We start from the raw sequence: 14,006 nt of genomic DNA on the forward strand, positions 1-14,006 counted from the left end.
GCGAGAGGCGAAAGCAGAAAAACTGGGGGAAGAAGGAGGGGGGAGGAAAAAAAACCCCAAAACACCAAAAAGCGGCACCAGCCGGGAAAAAAAGCCCCGCGGTCGGGGACAGAGACGGGGATGGGGGCGCCCCCGCACGCGCTGCTCGCGGGCGCGCGGCGCCGCGTGGAGGGGGGGGGCTGCCGCGGGGGGGGGGGGGGGGGGTGTTGTGCTGAGAGCGCGGGGCGGTGCGGCGCGCGGGGCGGGCGCCGACGTCAGGGCGCCGCGTGCATATTGATGCGGGGGCCCGGCCGCTTTCGTCAAGGAGCAGAAGGAAGCAAGATGGCGGCCCTGTAGGAGCGGGGAGCGCGGCGCCCGGCTGTGCGTGCTGGATGTCGGCAAGGCTGAGGGACGCGGCAGAGGTCAGAGCGGGTCCCCCGCGACGGCCGCCTTCCCCCCGACACCCCCGGGGGTGTCGGGGGGCCGCGCCGCGCCCCGGGGTGTCGGCGGGGGGGTGGGCGCCGCCGCGGCTCCCCCAACATGGCTGACTGACAGAGGCGGCGGGGGGCGCCGCGGGCCCCCGCCGCCCCCTCCCCGTGGGGCCGGCCCGCAACTTTGCCTCGCCGCCCCTCCCCGCGCCTTTGTCTGGCGCGGCGGCGGCAGCGGCGGGGGGGGACGGGGACGGCGGCGGGAGGCGCCCGCCGCCTTTGAGCCCCCGCCGGGCTGTCCGGCCGCGGTGCTGCTCCGCTCGCCCCTCCGCCCCGCGGGGACCGGCCTTCCCGCTCCCGGCTTCCCGGGCCGCCCCCGTACCGGAGCACCGCGGAGCGCGGCCGGGGCGGCGGCGGGGCCCGGCTTTGTGCCGCTCCCCAGCCCCGGGCGGACACAAAGGCGGGCGCAGCCCCGGGGAGAGGGGGAGAGAGGAGGGGGGACTTGCGGAGTTTGGGGAGGGCGCGGAGGGGGGGGAACCGAAACCCGGTCCTGGGGGGCGAGGGAGAAGTGTGTGCGGGTGTGGGGGGGAACTCGTTGCGAGGCCTTCCTTTTTCTGTGCCATCTACACGCGCGTTTTGTCCGCGTTGCTAAATCCTGCTGTCGGGGCCACTTGCACAATGTGGCCGCGGGAAGGGAAGAAAAAAAAAAAAAGAAAAGAAAAAAAAATTACTTTCTCGTGCATGTTCCCCTGAAATAACGCTTTCGGCGAGGTCAGGCTTGTCCCCGCCAGATGACAGACAAGAGCAACAACCTTAGCACATTTGTAAGTCGGACGCGCGGCTCTGTATGCTCGCATCGTGGCATTTATTGGCGTTAAATCACCCCCTTAGACACCAGCAGTCATTTTCGTGCCCTTAGTTAAAAGGAGGCTTTTCGGCTCGCGGTTTGAATCTTGGAAATTTAGCAGACCCATTTCTGCTAAGTAATTTTCCTTTTCAAGAGAGTGAGGTGAAGGGAGAAGTGATGTGGTTTAGCATGCTTCCATCGAAATGTTGCAACCAAAGATCTCATCACAAGATTTGTTTTCCATGATGAGCGGCATGCAAATGTGCAGGCTTTGAGCAGTGATCAGCAGCTCTGCATATCAGTTCAGCACAATTTTTTTCTCTCCTTTTTTTTTTTTTTTTTTTGAATGCGAAGTTTCGGAGATTCAGAGATAAGGAGATACTGTCCCTAGTGAAAGCAGGTCAGTGGGTGTTGTTTGTCGGCTAATGAGGCCATTCTATTTGCATGTTAATGGCAGGTTGACTTACTGCAGCAGGGGGTGAGTGTAGTAATATGTATATTCACTTGTGTATCTGCATGTGTGTTCCACTACGGCACTTTCTCTGGAGGTTGTAAAGTGCAAAACAGGACTTGGTTGGCGAAGATGTTCAACAGGGAGATGTTAATGGTCAAGAGTCATGTATAAACTCGAGTTAGAGGGGGATCTGACTGAATAAAAGGTGGCAAAAACAACACCGTGGTACATGCAGTGTCCTTTTAAGAGATGCCCTCAGCCTGGCAGGCTGACCATAGATTATAAATCATTCCTTCCCTTATCTTTTGGGAGCTAGACAAATTTGCTTAAGTGGTGTGTGATGAATGTGTTGACTGTTTTTACCAGTAGCCACTGAAAATGAGCACGTTTCTTAGGGCTGCTTGGCCCTCAATTACCATTGCATTTCCCAGAACTTCTTTGGCTCTTGGCGGGTTTTTTCCTTTTCCTGGTCACCTCACAGTTAATTTTGTGCACCCTTCCAAATAAAAGGTAAGCCTCTGCAGTTTCTGTATAGATTACCACTTGAGTATCATCACTAAAGGTCCATGACTAGCAATGGTCAGGAAATGGTTTTTAATAGACTGTCATACAGAAACACTACTTCTTTCACCTCTTTCCGTTTCAAATACATGGCACTTTGGTTGGTGCTGTCCTTTGACACTTCAGTTCTCAGTCGCTAAATTTCTGATTTTTTTCAAGAGACTCAAATAAAACTGGATACAAACACTGATACTATTTTGCTACATCTGTGTTAAGACAGTTTTGTATATTTCTTTTCCTGCTCCCAAATTGCATTCTTTCTGTTATATTTAAGTCTGTTGTGTCTTGAAAACACTGGTAAATCTAGCAAGTCAAGAACTTTTGGTCTGCCAGATCTGTTGCTATGTACACATTTTGGGTTTTTTCCTGCAGAAAAACAACAATTTGGAACCATTGTAAATAAATCACTGTTGGGAAATATTTTGTCTCTCCTCCTGAGTGTCACAGAAAGCATAGTGCGGACCCTGCCAGTGAAGTCAGAAAACATTTAAATCTAGCAATCAGGGCATAGGGAGGAGGAAAAAAAGGGAGGGCAAAGACGGGACAAATAACAGTGCTGAGGTGGTGGGACTGAACTGCTGTTTATATGAAACTAAGAACTCAGAAGTCATCTTTCAGTGGAAATAGTTCTTTCGTTTTGGGAAGTGACACCCAAAAACTTTGTGAATGCATCCAGGGAACCTCACAATGTGGTTTTGTATTGCCCATTTCAGAACTAATTATTAACAAATCTTCAAAAGAAGAAAAGGTTGAATGGGAGACACTGAGGCTCCTGAATTTGCCGAAGTATCACTGTTCGCAGGAAGGCTTTTAATGAGGACTTTGGCATTGTGCTGATTCCTGGCTTTTAGCCAGGGAAACTGGTATTGTTTTGATATAGTACGCATGGTCCTAGACTTTGGCATGTCAACATTGTTTAAAGAACAAGAAACGTGTGCCTGCTGAGGAGTTATTATGACGGACAGATTTCCAAGGTCTCTTGTTGGTACCAGTGCTGTAACAGAAATAGGAGGTTGAAAATGTTTTGATTTCTTTGTGCAGAATTGGGAGACCCTGTAGTTGTTGGAATGGGGATTTCAGCTGCCGGAGTTGGAAGGGACCGTTCCCTCTTCCCCCAAGCACTTCAGATGCTGCTGGGACTCTGTCTCCCATACAGTTCCTTTAAATACTAGCGACAGCCCTAAAGGAAAAAACTCACCATGTTTTGGAACAAATCTGCTGCTCAGGTGTTGAAAAACATGAAGTTTGGATTAGACTAATGTTACTGACCCTGTTTGGGGTTACACAGGGTGCATGGGCAGTAGAGTGGTTTTCTCAGAGTGTGCCTAAGCAGGGACGTTAAATCCCTTGCTCTGTTTTGTTCCGAGTGGAAGATGTGTGTTGTGTTTCTACGGGAGTCAAATAAAGTCCTTTTAAAAAACTGTCCATTTTTCAAGGTGGAATTTCAGATGAGCTGTCAAATTTGGCTTGTCACAGCGGGTGACCCTTCTACCTCTCTCACTCAACTGCCACACAGTAGCTCTAAGCGTGGTAGCAGCATCTGTAAGCCAGCTACACAATTGGAGCCTGAAAGTGGTAGAACAAAGTTGCCAAGTTTCAAGTGGAGTTGGTGGTTATCTTGGAAACTGTACCGGAGAACACAACCACAAATGATTTTGCCAAATAATATACAGTATTTATTTAGTCCAGCTCTCTGATTGCTGTTGAGGCAGTCAGCCAGCAGCAGTAAGTGTTGTGACATCATTTTGAAAGGCAATGTGCTGGTTCTGAAATGGAGTGGGATGTAGTATGAATCACTATTTTTAAAAAAAAAAAAAAAAAGCTGTAGTCTGAACAGAGATAAAGCATATGACTGCATCATGGCTGAAAGCCAAAAAGGGAATTATATGAATCAATCACACTTGTAGCATTATTCCGATCCCATACTCCATAAGGCAGTGAATAAGTGAATACCTTCTTACTCATTAAATGATTTTCTGCAGGAAAAATATCCTTTTGAGCACTGAACAAGTAACTAGTAACAAGTTGCCATAGTTCCAGTTGTTACATTTTCAGATCGTCACTGCTTGCATGTTCAATTTGCATAGCTGGTCCCAATATCCTAGATAATAAAATGTTACAAATGGAAAGTACCATGAGTAATCATCTTCTCAGTCACCCGTTGAAAAGAAGTCACTTCTGCCTTGCCTTAGGGTAGACGAGTCTCTTAAAAAAAAAAAAAAAAAAAAAATCGCCCATTTTCCCAAGGAATTGCTCAGTGGGTGGAGACAGAGGTGGTGGAGTTAAGGAAAATTCTGAACCTCCAGCATCAGCTGGACTAATCCCAAGGACAGCTGATGACTGACCCGAAAAGGTTGTTTGGATTAAAATACTGGGAATGTGTCTCGCATTACGTAGCAGAGAGTAACAGAAAGAAGATAGAGAAAAACAAGGTTTGAGAAATAGGAAGAACAGTTAACTAATTTTATCCATGTGTCTCACACTGTTCTTGAAATGAATAAAAAAAAAAAAAGTCCTGCCATATAAGAGGATCAGAAAGAATGTTCTACTAGTTGTTCATAGTAAAGGGTTTTAAATCTGGGGGCAACTTAAAGAAAGTTGTTATGCTTTGAAAAACACTTTAACAATTAAAAGCTGCAAAGATTTAGACTTCTGTCTATCTTTTCAAGCAGGCTTGTTCGTCTCTGTCAAACACCTTCCAGAAAGCTGAGTCATCTTAGCAACCTGAACAAAATTCAGGCTGTCCTTCAAAAACAAAGTTTTCTGTGGAGGTGTGGATTCCAAGTTGAAGTGTTGTTGCCTTGTAGCATACATATGGCGAGAAACCCCAGTAGGATTATTCTTGCAAATAAATAAAGGCTTGCAGTATTGAGGCTTCAGTTTGACCTAATTCTTGGTGCGTGTGGATTTTTCCTCTTACTAAAATAAAAATAAAGGCAACATTTCTCTTGCAGCATGGAAAGGAATAGGTTTGTTCTATGCTCAAGTTCAGCAAGAAAGAAAAATCCGGCATTTTAATACTAATGAAATACAGCATGTCTTTTAAGGCCGTTTCAAAGAAGTGAGCAGGCGAGTGGTTAGATAGCTAAGATAACCAGGAATAGCTAAATAACCAAGTACCCCTCAGAAGTGTGTGTCATGGGTACAGGGCAGTAATCTTGTCACTTTCTGATTAATTACTGTGATGCAGTTTAGACAACTTAGAATATCTTCATGTGTTCCACAGTATTACTTCTAACCTCAGATATATTCTACATGGGTTCTCAGCATGTGAATATTGGTTCTAGCAGCTGTATGCATGGGGGAGGAGTAGTTTTCCAGGCTTAAGTTGAATTTTTCACAGATGTATAAAGAGGATAATGACTACATTCTTTATTCTACATGAGCTACCTTATCCTTAAACTTACATTTCGATGACTAAAATTTAAACAACTTCTCCGCTTAATCTCCTTTCTAATATTGCATAAACAGTCCAAGCTTTGTCTTCAAATGTCCTGGCGTGAGCTGCTCTAAGTCACATTGTGTTGGAAAAGGATTTGGCTCCATTGCAGTAATACCCCCAGCTTACCAAGTGGGTAGATGTTTAGGTCAGGAGGATGACTCTCCATGTGGTTGCACGCACGTGGTTAAGTGTTTACAAACAGTGTCCCAGCATCCTCGGCAGCTGCCTTGACGCAGCCAGTGAGGACAGAGTTCTAGGAATGTCCCTGGTCCTCACGGGTGGCGGAGTGGGGGGACAGAAATAAAAAAATGCCGAGTTCAAGAAAACATATCGTAGTTTGGGTTTTGGCTGAGCTTTCTGCGTCTGTGTTGCATTTGAGGTCGTTGGTTCCTTTGTCAGATGCGGCTGTTTTTTTCCCCCCACTCGTGCGCAATCTGGGCTGTGTTGACGCGTTTGCCTGGAACGGACTGACCCTAAGGACGAGACGGGGGTTAAGGGAATTGTTGCAAATGTTTCAAATGATTTCCCTGCCCCCTCTCCCCTTTTAAAAAATTTATAAGGAATCCAATCCCCAAAAGCTCTCATGACAAAATAGCTCTTTGCAATACAAGAATCCCACTGTAAATGGTTATATATTTTTTCCTTAATTAGGCATGACTCACTGCCTGTTAGAATACTAGAACAATTCCCTTTTTAAAGAACAAAAAAGAAATCATGAGTCCTACTAACTTTATAAGTAAAATCAAATAGCTGAAAGTCTTTATTACTTAATGAGACGTGTTGACACAAAGAGGCGTTGCTGTTACGAAAGCTAATACCACTGCAAGGCAAGTTTTGGATCTCCATTAGACATAAGAAGCTTGGTGGAGATTTCTGCATTTACTCAACCAAAAGAATAATGCCACCATTTTTTTTTAAAAAAAAAAAAAAAAAAAAAAAAAAAGGAGGGGGGAGAAGTGGTCGTAATTATTGGGGTTGTCTTGACAAGATGGCTTCAGGAATCACAGATGAAAATACATCGTAGCTGGTCAGAAGCACCCAGCTGACAATGTGTATCACGCCCTTCCCTGTGGACCTAAACCAAAGCTGTCAGACAGGTTCTGGTCTCCAGAGACAGCCTGTGCTGTGTGTGCACTGTGGGACCTTGTTAGCAGAGGTTCTGCTCCTCATCCAGAAACATTATTTTCCAGTCCCGTGAGGATTTTTCAGACTTTCTCACATGCAGTTTTGCAGCAAGCACTCAGGATGGTGTGCAAAGCACATCACTTGCTTTACAAAATGAATCCCAAGAACTGGTTTTTTTCCACACAGGGAGGAAGCACTTGGTACAAGTGCATCTTCCATATTCTGAATTTGTCAAAATGAGTCATGGTATTCACCATCATAAAACAGAGTATGAAGGCCAGTCTGCAGATCTTGTTGTATATGTGACTTCTGCTATTAGTTGTGTGTTCACATTGGTTGCTTCCATTTTACATTAATGTCAATTACAATCACTGTATTTTTGTTATCACGCTCCAGTGGTTTCTTTCTCCCCTGTCCTCTCATATGCTGGATAGAATGGTTTGGGTCGCATCCAGAACCTGCTTCTGTTTCACTAAGCTCTTCACCTCCTTTTGTTTTCTTTTCTGACTTTTTTGACCCCCAGTTCCCATTACTTTTGCAGCAGCTGGGTAGCAGAAGGCAGCAGATAAGAATAAAGAATATATAAGTGAATAGGTGAAAAAAGCATTTCTGAGTTTGCACTGACTATTTGTTCCTGCTCTTGCCACTTTTAGTGCTGTTAGAGAGATGAAAGGGTAAATGTTAACCCTAGGCCTGATGCTGACAGGAGAGTTTTGCGCTCAACTTCAGTGTCCTTTTATAACTTTCCATATTTGTCCCTTAGCATGAGAGACAACAACTGTTCGTCCAGTGCACACCCCCATTTCATGCCCCTGATACTTTTTTTCATCTTTGTTTAATCTGTTTGTTCTTTCAGTGCTACTCCACTTGCGTTTGAAGTCACATACTTTGAAGTTATACAATTTTTATACTTGCCAAAGGACACAAAACTCTTTCAGCTCTTATGTAAGCAAAAAGGAGAAAAGAATGATTACATATTTCCTCTTGTGTGCAAGTAGCATTACTGTCCTGCTGATGGTAAAATGAGGGAAACGAATTGTTGCAGTAAAGCAGGAGCTGCTTCCCTTCCCCCAAAGTTACTAAAGTTCACAGAAGTGAGATATTTCCTTGAAGCTTAAAATGCACATATAGCTTAATAAAAGGAATGCAGTTTATACCTGAAAGAGAACGTATGAAAGCTGGAAAATACATTGGACTCGCCTCTCCCTGGGATTTGGAGAAATGGGGGTATGTGTGTGTAGGTGTTACAGACCTTAACAGACTTTCTTTTCAAATGACCAACTTTTTATTGCCAGTGCACTCCGTTGCTGGCTTGTCTGTTTGATTTCAAGGTTGTCTGCCCAAAAAGGTCTGAAGTATTACTGAAAGGGCAACAGTAAAAATCAAAAACATGAAAGCTGAGCAAAACTAAAAAGGGTCAGATTTTACACTTACTTAACTCATAACCAGTAGACATTTTGAGAAAAGAAAATCTATTCTAGTGAGTCTCCATTCCACACACAGTCACTTTGCGAGTGTACACATCACATACCCAGGAGCAAATGAAAATATTGACCAAATAGGGAGAAGCACTCTTGATATTTATAAACATGAAAAACGCACAAAACGGAAAAATACAGCCTTTCTGCTCTCTGTTGTTTCTATGGGTGCTTTCCATACTTTCCACAGAACATCTGATCTCTCTAAATGGTTTTGTACCTGTACTTTTCTGCTTCCCTGTAATACTTAATGCAAAGAAGAAGCTTTTGTAGGTGTGAAAAAGTAGTAGGAAAAACAAGAATTGCGCTGATCTGTTTTCTTTATTACTAGGCATATTGCCTGAGAAGTGAGAGACCAGGTAGGAAAACACAGATTTCTATGTATTTTTCCACTGTGCCTGCGTTGTGCAGTTGACAATAGGTTAGGTGGCTTTTTTTCCCCAGTGCTGTCATCTGACTTGTGATCCTGCAAACTGATGGCAGCCCTTGCCATTTTCACAAAGCCCTATTCATTTTCCTTGAGCTCACTGAGCTGTAACAGTCTGCCTATGTAGAGACGCTTGCCGGAGTGAGGCACCTAGTCAGTCACATACTTTGTAGCAACTGAAAAAAGGAAAAGTAGTTTTGGGGGTATTTTTTCTTCTTTGAGGAGGGAGGGAGAGGAAATGGATGGAAAGACTTAAAGGCAGGTATAGAAGCTAAAAACTAATTTTTACTTTAAAAGAAAAAGAACACCAAACTTCGAAGCCGTTGCAAGTTAACGTGATTTTTGCTATAAAATATAAACTCTAGCTGCAGGACTGGAGAGAAGTTTTGCCTCTGGAGGAGTGAGTCTGTAACTACCTACTGAATAGCTGCTTTTTCTTGAAACAACTGCTACTAGCTGGTTGGAGATATTTTGTTGGACAAGCTGGAGCATGAGTCTAATTCAGGATGGCAACTCTGATGCTTCTAAATATAAGGAGAGTGGATAGAGAGGAATTAATTATTGCACGTTAGGAGGCACCTCATATCCCAGCCACGAAACAGAATCCCACTGTGCTTGGGGCTGTACAAACATAAGCCATTTTTGTTCTGTGTTGCTACTTAATTCGGTAAAGGAGACAGAGAAAAGGGGTCTGGCAGTGCACTAGGGGCCAGAGTGTTAGTAAGTCTTGTTTATAACGCAAAGCAGAGGCAGGCAGCTCCCTTCCAGAAAACTAAATATTTGCAGTAAATAAAGCAAAGCTGCTATTGCTACCTGTTCTGTGTGCGTGTGTGTGTGTTAAGAGTAGTTCCTAACCAGCATTGCTGCAGTCTTTTCCCTAGGGTGCTAATATTAATGAGCAGGCAAAACATGCAAAGAGTAAGAGAAAGGGTATAAAATTAATAAGCAACAACTGAGAGCCAAAGCACACACAGATCATGCAACATGGTACAAACCCTGCTGGAGCCATTCATTTTAGTGCCTTTTTTTTTTTTTTTTAACCCTAAAAGTCATACAGGAAAGCTGTGGTATAGCTAGGAACTGAACCCATATCTCCTAAGCACCAGTGCTTTACCCATGATACCCTCCTTCCTGCTCATTCAGAGGTTTACAGATAGTTTTCTCTGCTTACTAAGATAACAGAAGTATCAATTTTAAGAAACAGAAACCAAACTCAGAAACAAGTACCTTTTCACTTTTTTCACAAGTTGTTTTTCAGTAGCGTTTTCTGTTGATTGACAACATGTTCTTTTTTTTTGCTGCACAAGCCTTTGGACCTTTAAACCAGCAGTTGGTGCTCATCCAGAGCAACCCAGTAAATTAAATACTGTTGTTTGTCTCCTCAGTGAAGAGTGTGGCTTTTTGTGCACCACTGCTGAAAGCTTCCACTCCAAGCGAGGAAGGGTGCGGGAAAGGATGTCATCTCGGTTTTACTGGCACTGTAGAGGTCTCCTTGCACCTCCAAACAAATAAGCAAAATCTCACAAGGAGCTAGTAACAATTAAAAATAGTGTGTTGTGTCAGTTAATTGCAGTGTGTGAAACCGAGTTGTGTAATGTCATTTCATAAAGTAGGTACTCCAATAACTCCCATTAACCTTTAATACCCTTGATCCTCCTATTCATTGAGGCAAGATTTCACACAGTCTGCAAACTCTTCCCGCGCATCAGCTCCAGCCTACCACAGGACTCCCATTTTGATCTGTTTTATCAATTAAAGGTTCGTCAGGGTTCACGAACCCTCATGCTGACTTCATACTTGGTAACAGAGCTGAAGAAAAAAAAAAAAGAGAAACAAAAACCCACCAAACACCTACCAAAAACAACCTTAATTGGTCATCAGAAATCTCCCTGCTGGAGACAGGATGTGCAAACCCATGCAGGTGACACAACCTTAGCAGCAGTCATAGCTTTCTGTTGCAACAGTCACCTGTTATCTCGTAGACCTGAATCAGAAACAGTAAATTTTAATGTTGCCTCTCTCCCATCTTTTGGAGTTCCTTTGCTGTGGGTAGTCATAGCTCAGCCTGCCTGGTTTGGTACATAGTGCATTTAACCGGGAGCCTACCCTAAGTAACATCAGCACACTCACAGACTCGTGATACAATCCATGATGAAATGCATTTGGAAATAAAATCCGATGGGTAATTTAGCTCATGCGGCGTCTCTGGATGCTGACAGAGGCAGTTGACCATGAAGGACAGATGGATTTTTCCCTGCCGTGTTTAGAGATTCGATAGCGCTGCAAACTACTTGGGGGGGAAAAGATGTAGTGGGAGCATTTGGATGTTCCTCCTCGTCCCTTGTTCTCCCAGTCGCTGCTCTCCCCACGGCATTTTGGAGGTTCAGCCGGCCAGGCCCCCACGTGGCTCTCATGCACGTGGCCGCGCTGTTTACAAACACCCTCCCAGGCGTCCCCGAGGCGACGCGTAACCAGTGAGAGGGTGCCACGCTCCCTTCGCGAGAACCCCTCTTTTTCACCCACGTCCGTGGCTGCTTGTAACAGTGGTGGCCAAAGGCAGGGCTGCGATGGGCTGGCGGAGCCTGCGAGCTCATTCGGGTTTGTTGTGTTACATTTAAGGAATATTCAGGCCAGGGGTTTAGAGCAAGGTCGTCCACAGTGAGTCAAAAATAGAAACTTTATTGCTCGATAGAGTAGTAGCGCTGGAGAGCGCTAGCTAGACATACATGCAACAGCGAGGAAGGTGCTTTTCTGCTTTCCAGAGATGCTATTAGGGAATTGGGTAACATTTACAGTAGGGAAAGATTTCAGAAAGCCTGTGGAAATGAATGGGGACATTTTTTTTTATTATTTCCTGCTAACAAACTGGGGACCGCTTTTTGTCCAGGTTTAAGAGATGGGTCCTCAACGAAACAGCAGTGGCTTGGAGCAGCTAGTATTTGAAACCACAGTTGCATTATGACTTGGAGAAGACTGCCTTGGTTTTGCTTTGTTTTAGCAGGCCATTGGCATACAGCAAGAAAGAGGTTTGAACAGCTGGTGTTGCTGCATTAAATGGCCTCCCATAGCTGAGGCACGAAAAGACAAAGCGTGCTTCTTTCCAGCCGCTCAGCTAAAATTGTATTGACTTACTTTTTGCTGCTCCCCTCACGAGTTCAGAGTTCAAGGACTCATATATCTACTGTACCTTGAGTTCAGATAACAAGATATAACTGCACGGAGTTAAGTCCGCGTTCTTCAAAGACGAGCATTTTTCTGTGCTCGTTCCCCTGTTTTGTTTCGGGGTGTGCACTGTTTATTTTTCTCCTTTTGTTCGATGCTCCCTCCCCACGCCCCCTCCCGCTTGCCCTCTGCTGCCTGCACACCCTCTTCCAGCCGCCTCTCTGCCTCCCTGGCCCAGAAGTGCAGACTCAGCAGCCACTGGTAACACTTTAACTCTTTGTCCTATTCTCAGCTCTCCCGGCAAAGGTCAAAGCAAACGAGACTTACAGCTGCACTTGAAACACAGCCGGTAGAGGAGGGAGGGAGGGACGGCGACCACAGACTGTTCCCCCCCTCCCGCCGTAGGCTTTGGGTGGCTGTATCTGCTAATTTGTCGCCAAGAGGAAATGAAAGACTTGTGACTTTTGGTTGTGCTGGCCATATCTAGCTTCATGCAACCTCTACTGATAAACGTAAATAATTTAGGAGTTACTTCCTCAAATGCCTGAAACATGGTCTTAATTTCACCAGTGCAAAGCCAGCAAAAACCTATTACAAATACGAAGTCTCGGTTATCTGTCTTTGAAGTCATTTTGGAAACTTTGGCAATGTGCCCTCATACAATTCTTTTTCTTAATAGCCATAGTTTTGCATTGTGTTGTGGGACCACACTGGCTCCAATTTCAGTGACTTAGGGCAGAAATGAGTTTTATTTTTCTGGAGAACAATTCGGCACTGCCATTTGTTTATGGCTGAAAGAAGGAACCTGCCCTGGAAGGCCATCAACATCAATGTGTGCCACATACAGGAAAAAGGTCCCCATTTGCCCTTTGAATAACCCGCCGCGGCATTCGACGGGCTGCGCAGTGCGCGTGCACCAGCCGGAGCATTGGCGTTCAGTAGCTTGGCGAGGCCGACGCCAAGGTTTACCTCTCGGCTTGGCGCTCCAGGTCACGCTGGTGTCTTGCCACGTGCTTACGCGCACATGGCAGCAGTGTTTACAAACATGACCCCAGAACTCTTACGGGCAGTTATGAAAGAGCCGGCGGCGAGTGCCGCATCCCGCCCGTGAGGGTGACCTAGATCGCCAGTGCTGGGAGTGAACAGCAAGGCGCTCGTACCGAAACGTCAGGCTCTGAGAGCACATCAGACATTTGAGGCAGGTGATTTTGCTCCCAAACTGTTTTGAAATATCATTGCCACCATGAGAGAGTTTTCCACCGTAAGCTAAAAATAGCTACTATTAACTAGCAGGAGCGGCGGGTAAGTGATTCAGCAACTTGAGGATAGAAGTGACTGTGTTCTTCAGCACCGTAAGTCTGTTTCTGCGTTAGAACTGACTCAGAAAGTCCGTACAATTTTTAAAGCAGGAAGGAACTGCAAAGCTGGCTTACTTTGGCTAAAAGAAAAGAACACTGCGTGATCGTGTAGTTCCTGACTGGCAGTTCCTTTTTTACTCCTTTATTAACACTTGCACTCGGGCACTAATGAATGCTCTGTAGCCAGGTTGTGACCGTCCATTTAGGAAAAAAATGCCTTAGTAGATTCAAATGACAGACCTCCATCTACAAATTACGAATACCACTGTATGGCTGACTTGTTTTTTTGACATGGCCCTTAAGAAAAAAATGCATAGCTGAAATACCCCTTTAGCAAACCAGGCATTATTTGCTTAACTGTCAAATGTCCTCATTCTATCTTGATATATATTTTTTTAAAATCACTTTTGGATGCAGTAGATGTCTACTTTTAAAAAAATGTGTCCCCTCCTTACCCTTGAAGATCTTCAAAGAAGTTTTTATTGTATGCCAAATTACTCTAAAGCAGTTTCCTTCCTAGAAGTTAGCAGTTTATTGTAAAATGGAAGTAGGTGATCAGGTGATTAGTTTTTGACAGATTCTAGTGTTCTTGAAGTTTTCTCAGAAATACATGTATGTGGAGGAAGACAGGCTATATAATTGTGACTGGTTGCCAAAGATAAACCGAGCTTTCTTGAAAAAGCTGCTAAACTAGCAAAAATAACCCATGCTTGTTAATAAATCACTTCCAGTTTTTAGAGTCAAA

At 44.8% G+C, this 14,006-nt stretch overlaps 1 protein-coding gene across 2 annotated transcripts in view; it reads left to right on the forward strand.

Moving 5' to 3' along the window:
* Nucleotides 1-303: 303 nt before the first annotated feature.
* TET2 (tet methylcytosine dioxygenase 2) overlaps nt 304-14,006 on the forward strand; it is a 74,241-nt gene continuing 60,538 nt past the window's right edge. For both annotated transcript variants that reach the window (XM_054202283.1, XM_054202284.1), the window contains exon 1: nt 304-401. In XM_054202283.1, coding sequence (XP_054058258.1) covers nt 372-401 — 30 coding nt within the window. In that variant the 5' untranslated portion in view covers nt 304-371. The remainder of the gene's footprint in view (nt 402-14,006) is intronic.

Source organism: Rissa tridactyla, chromosome 5 (genome assembly GCF_028500815.1).
Source record: "Rissa tridactyla isolate bRisTri1 chromosome 5, bRisTri1.patW.cur.20221130, whole genome shotgun sequence".
In the NCBI taxonomy this organism is placed as follows: Eukaryota; Metazoa; Chordata; class Aves; order Charadriiformes; family Laridae; genus Rissa; species Rissa tridactyla.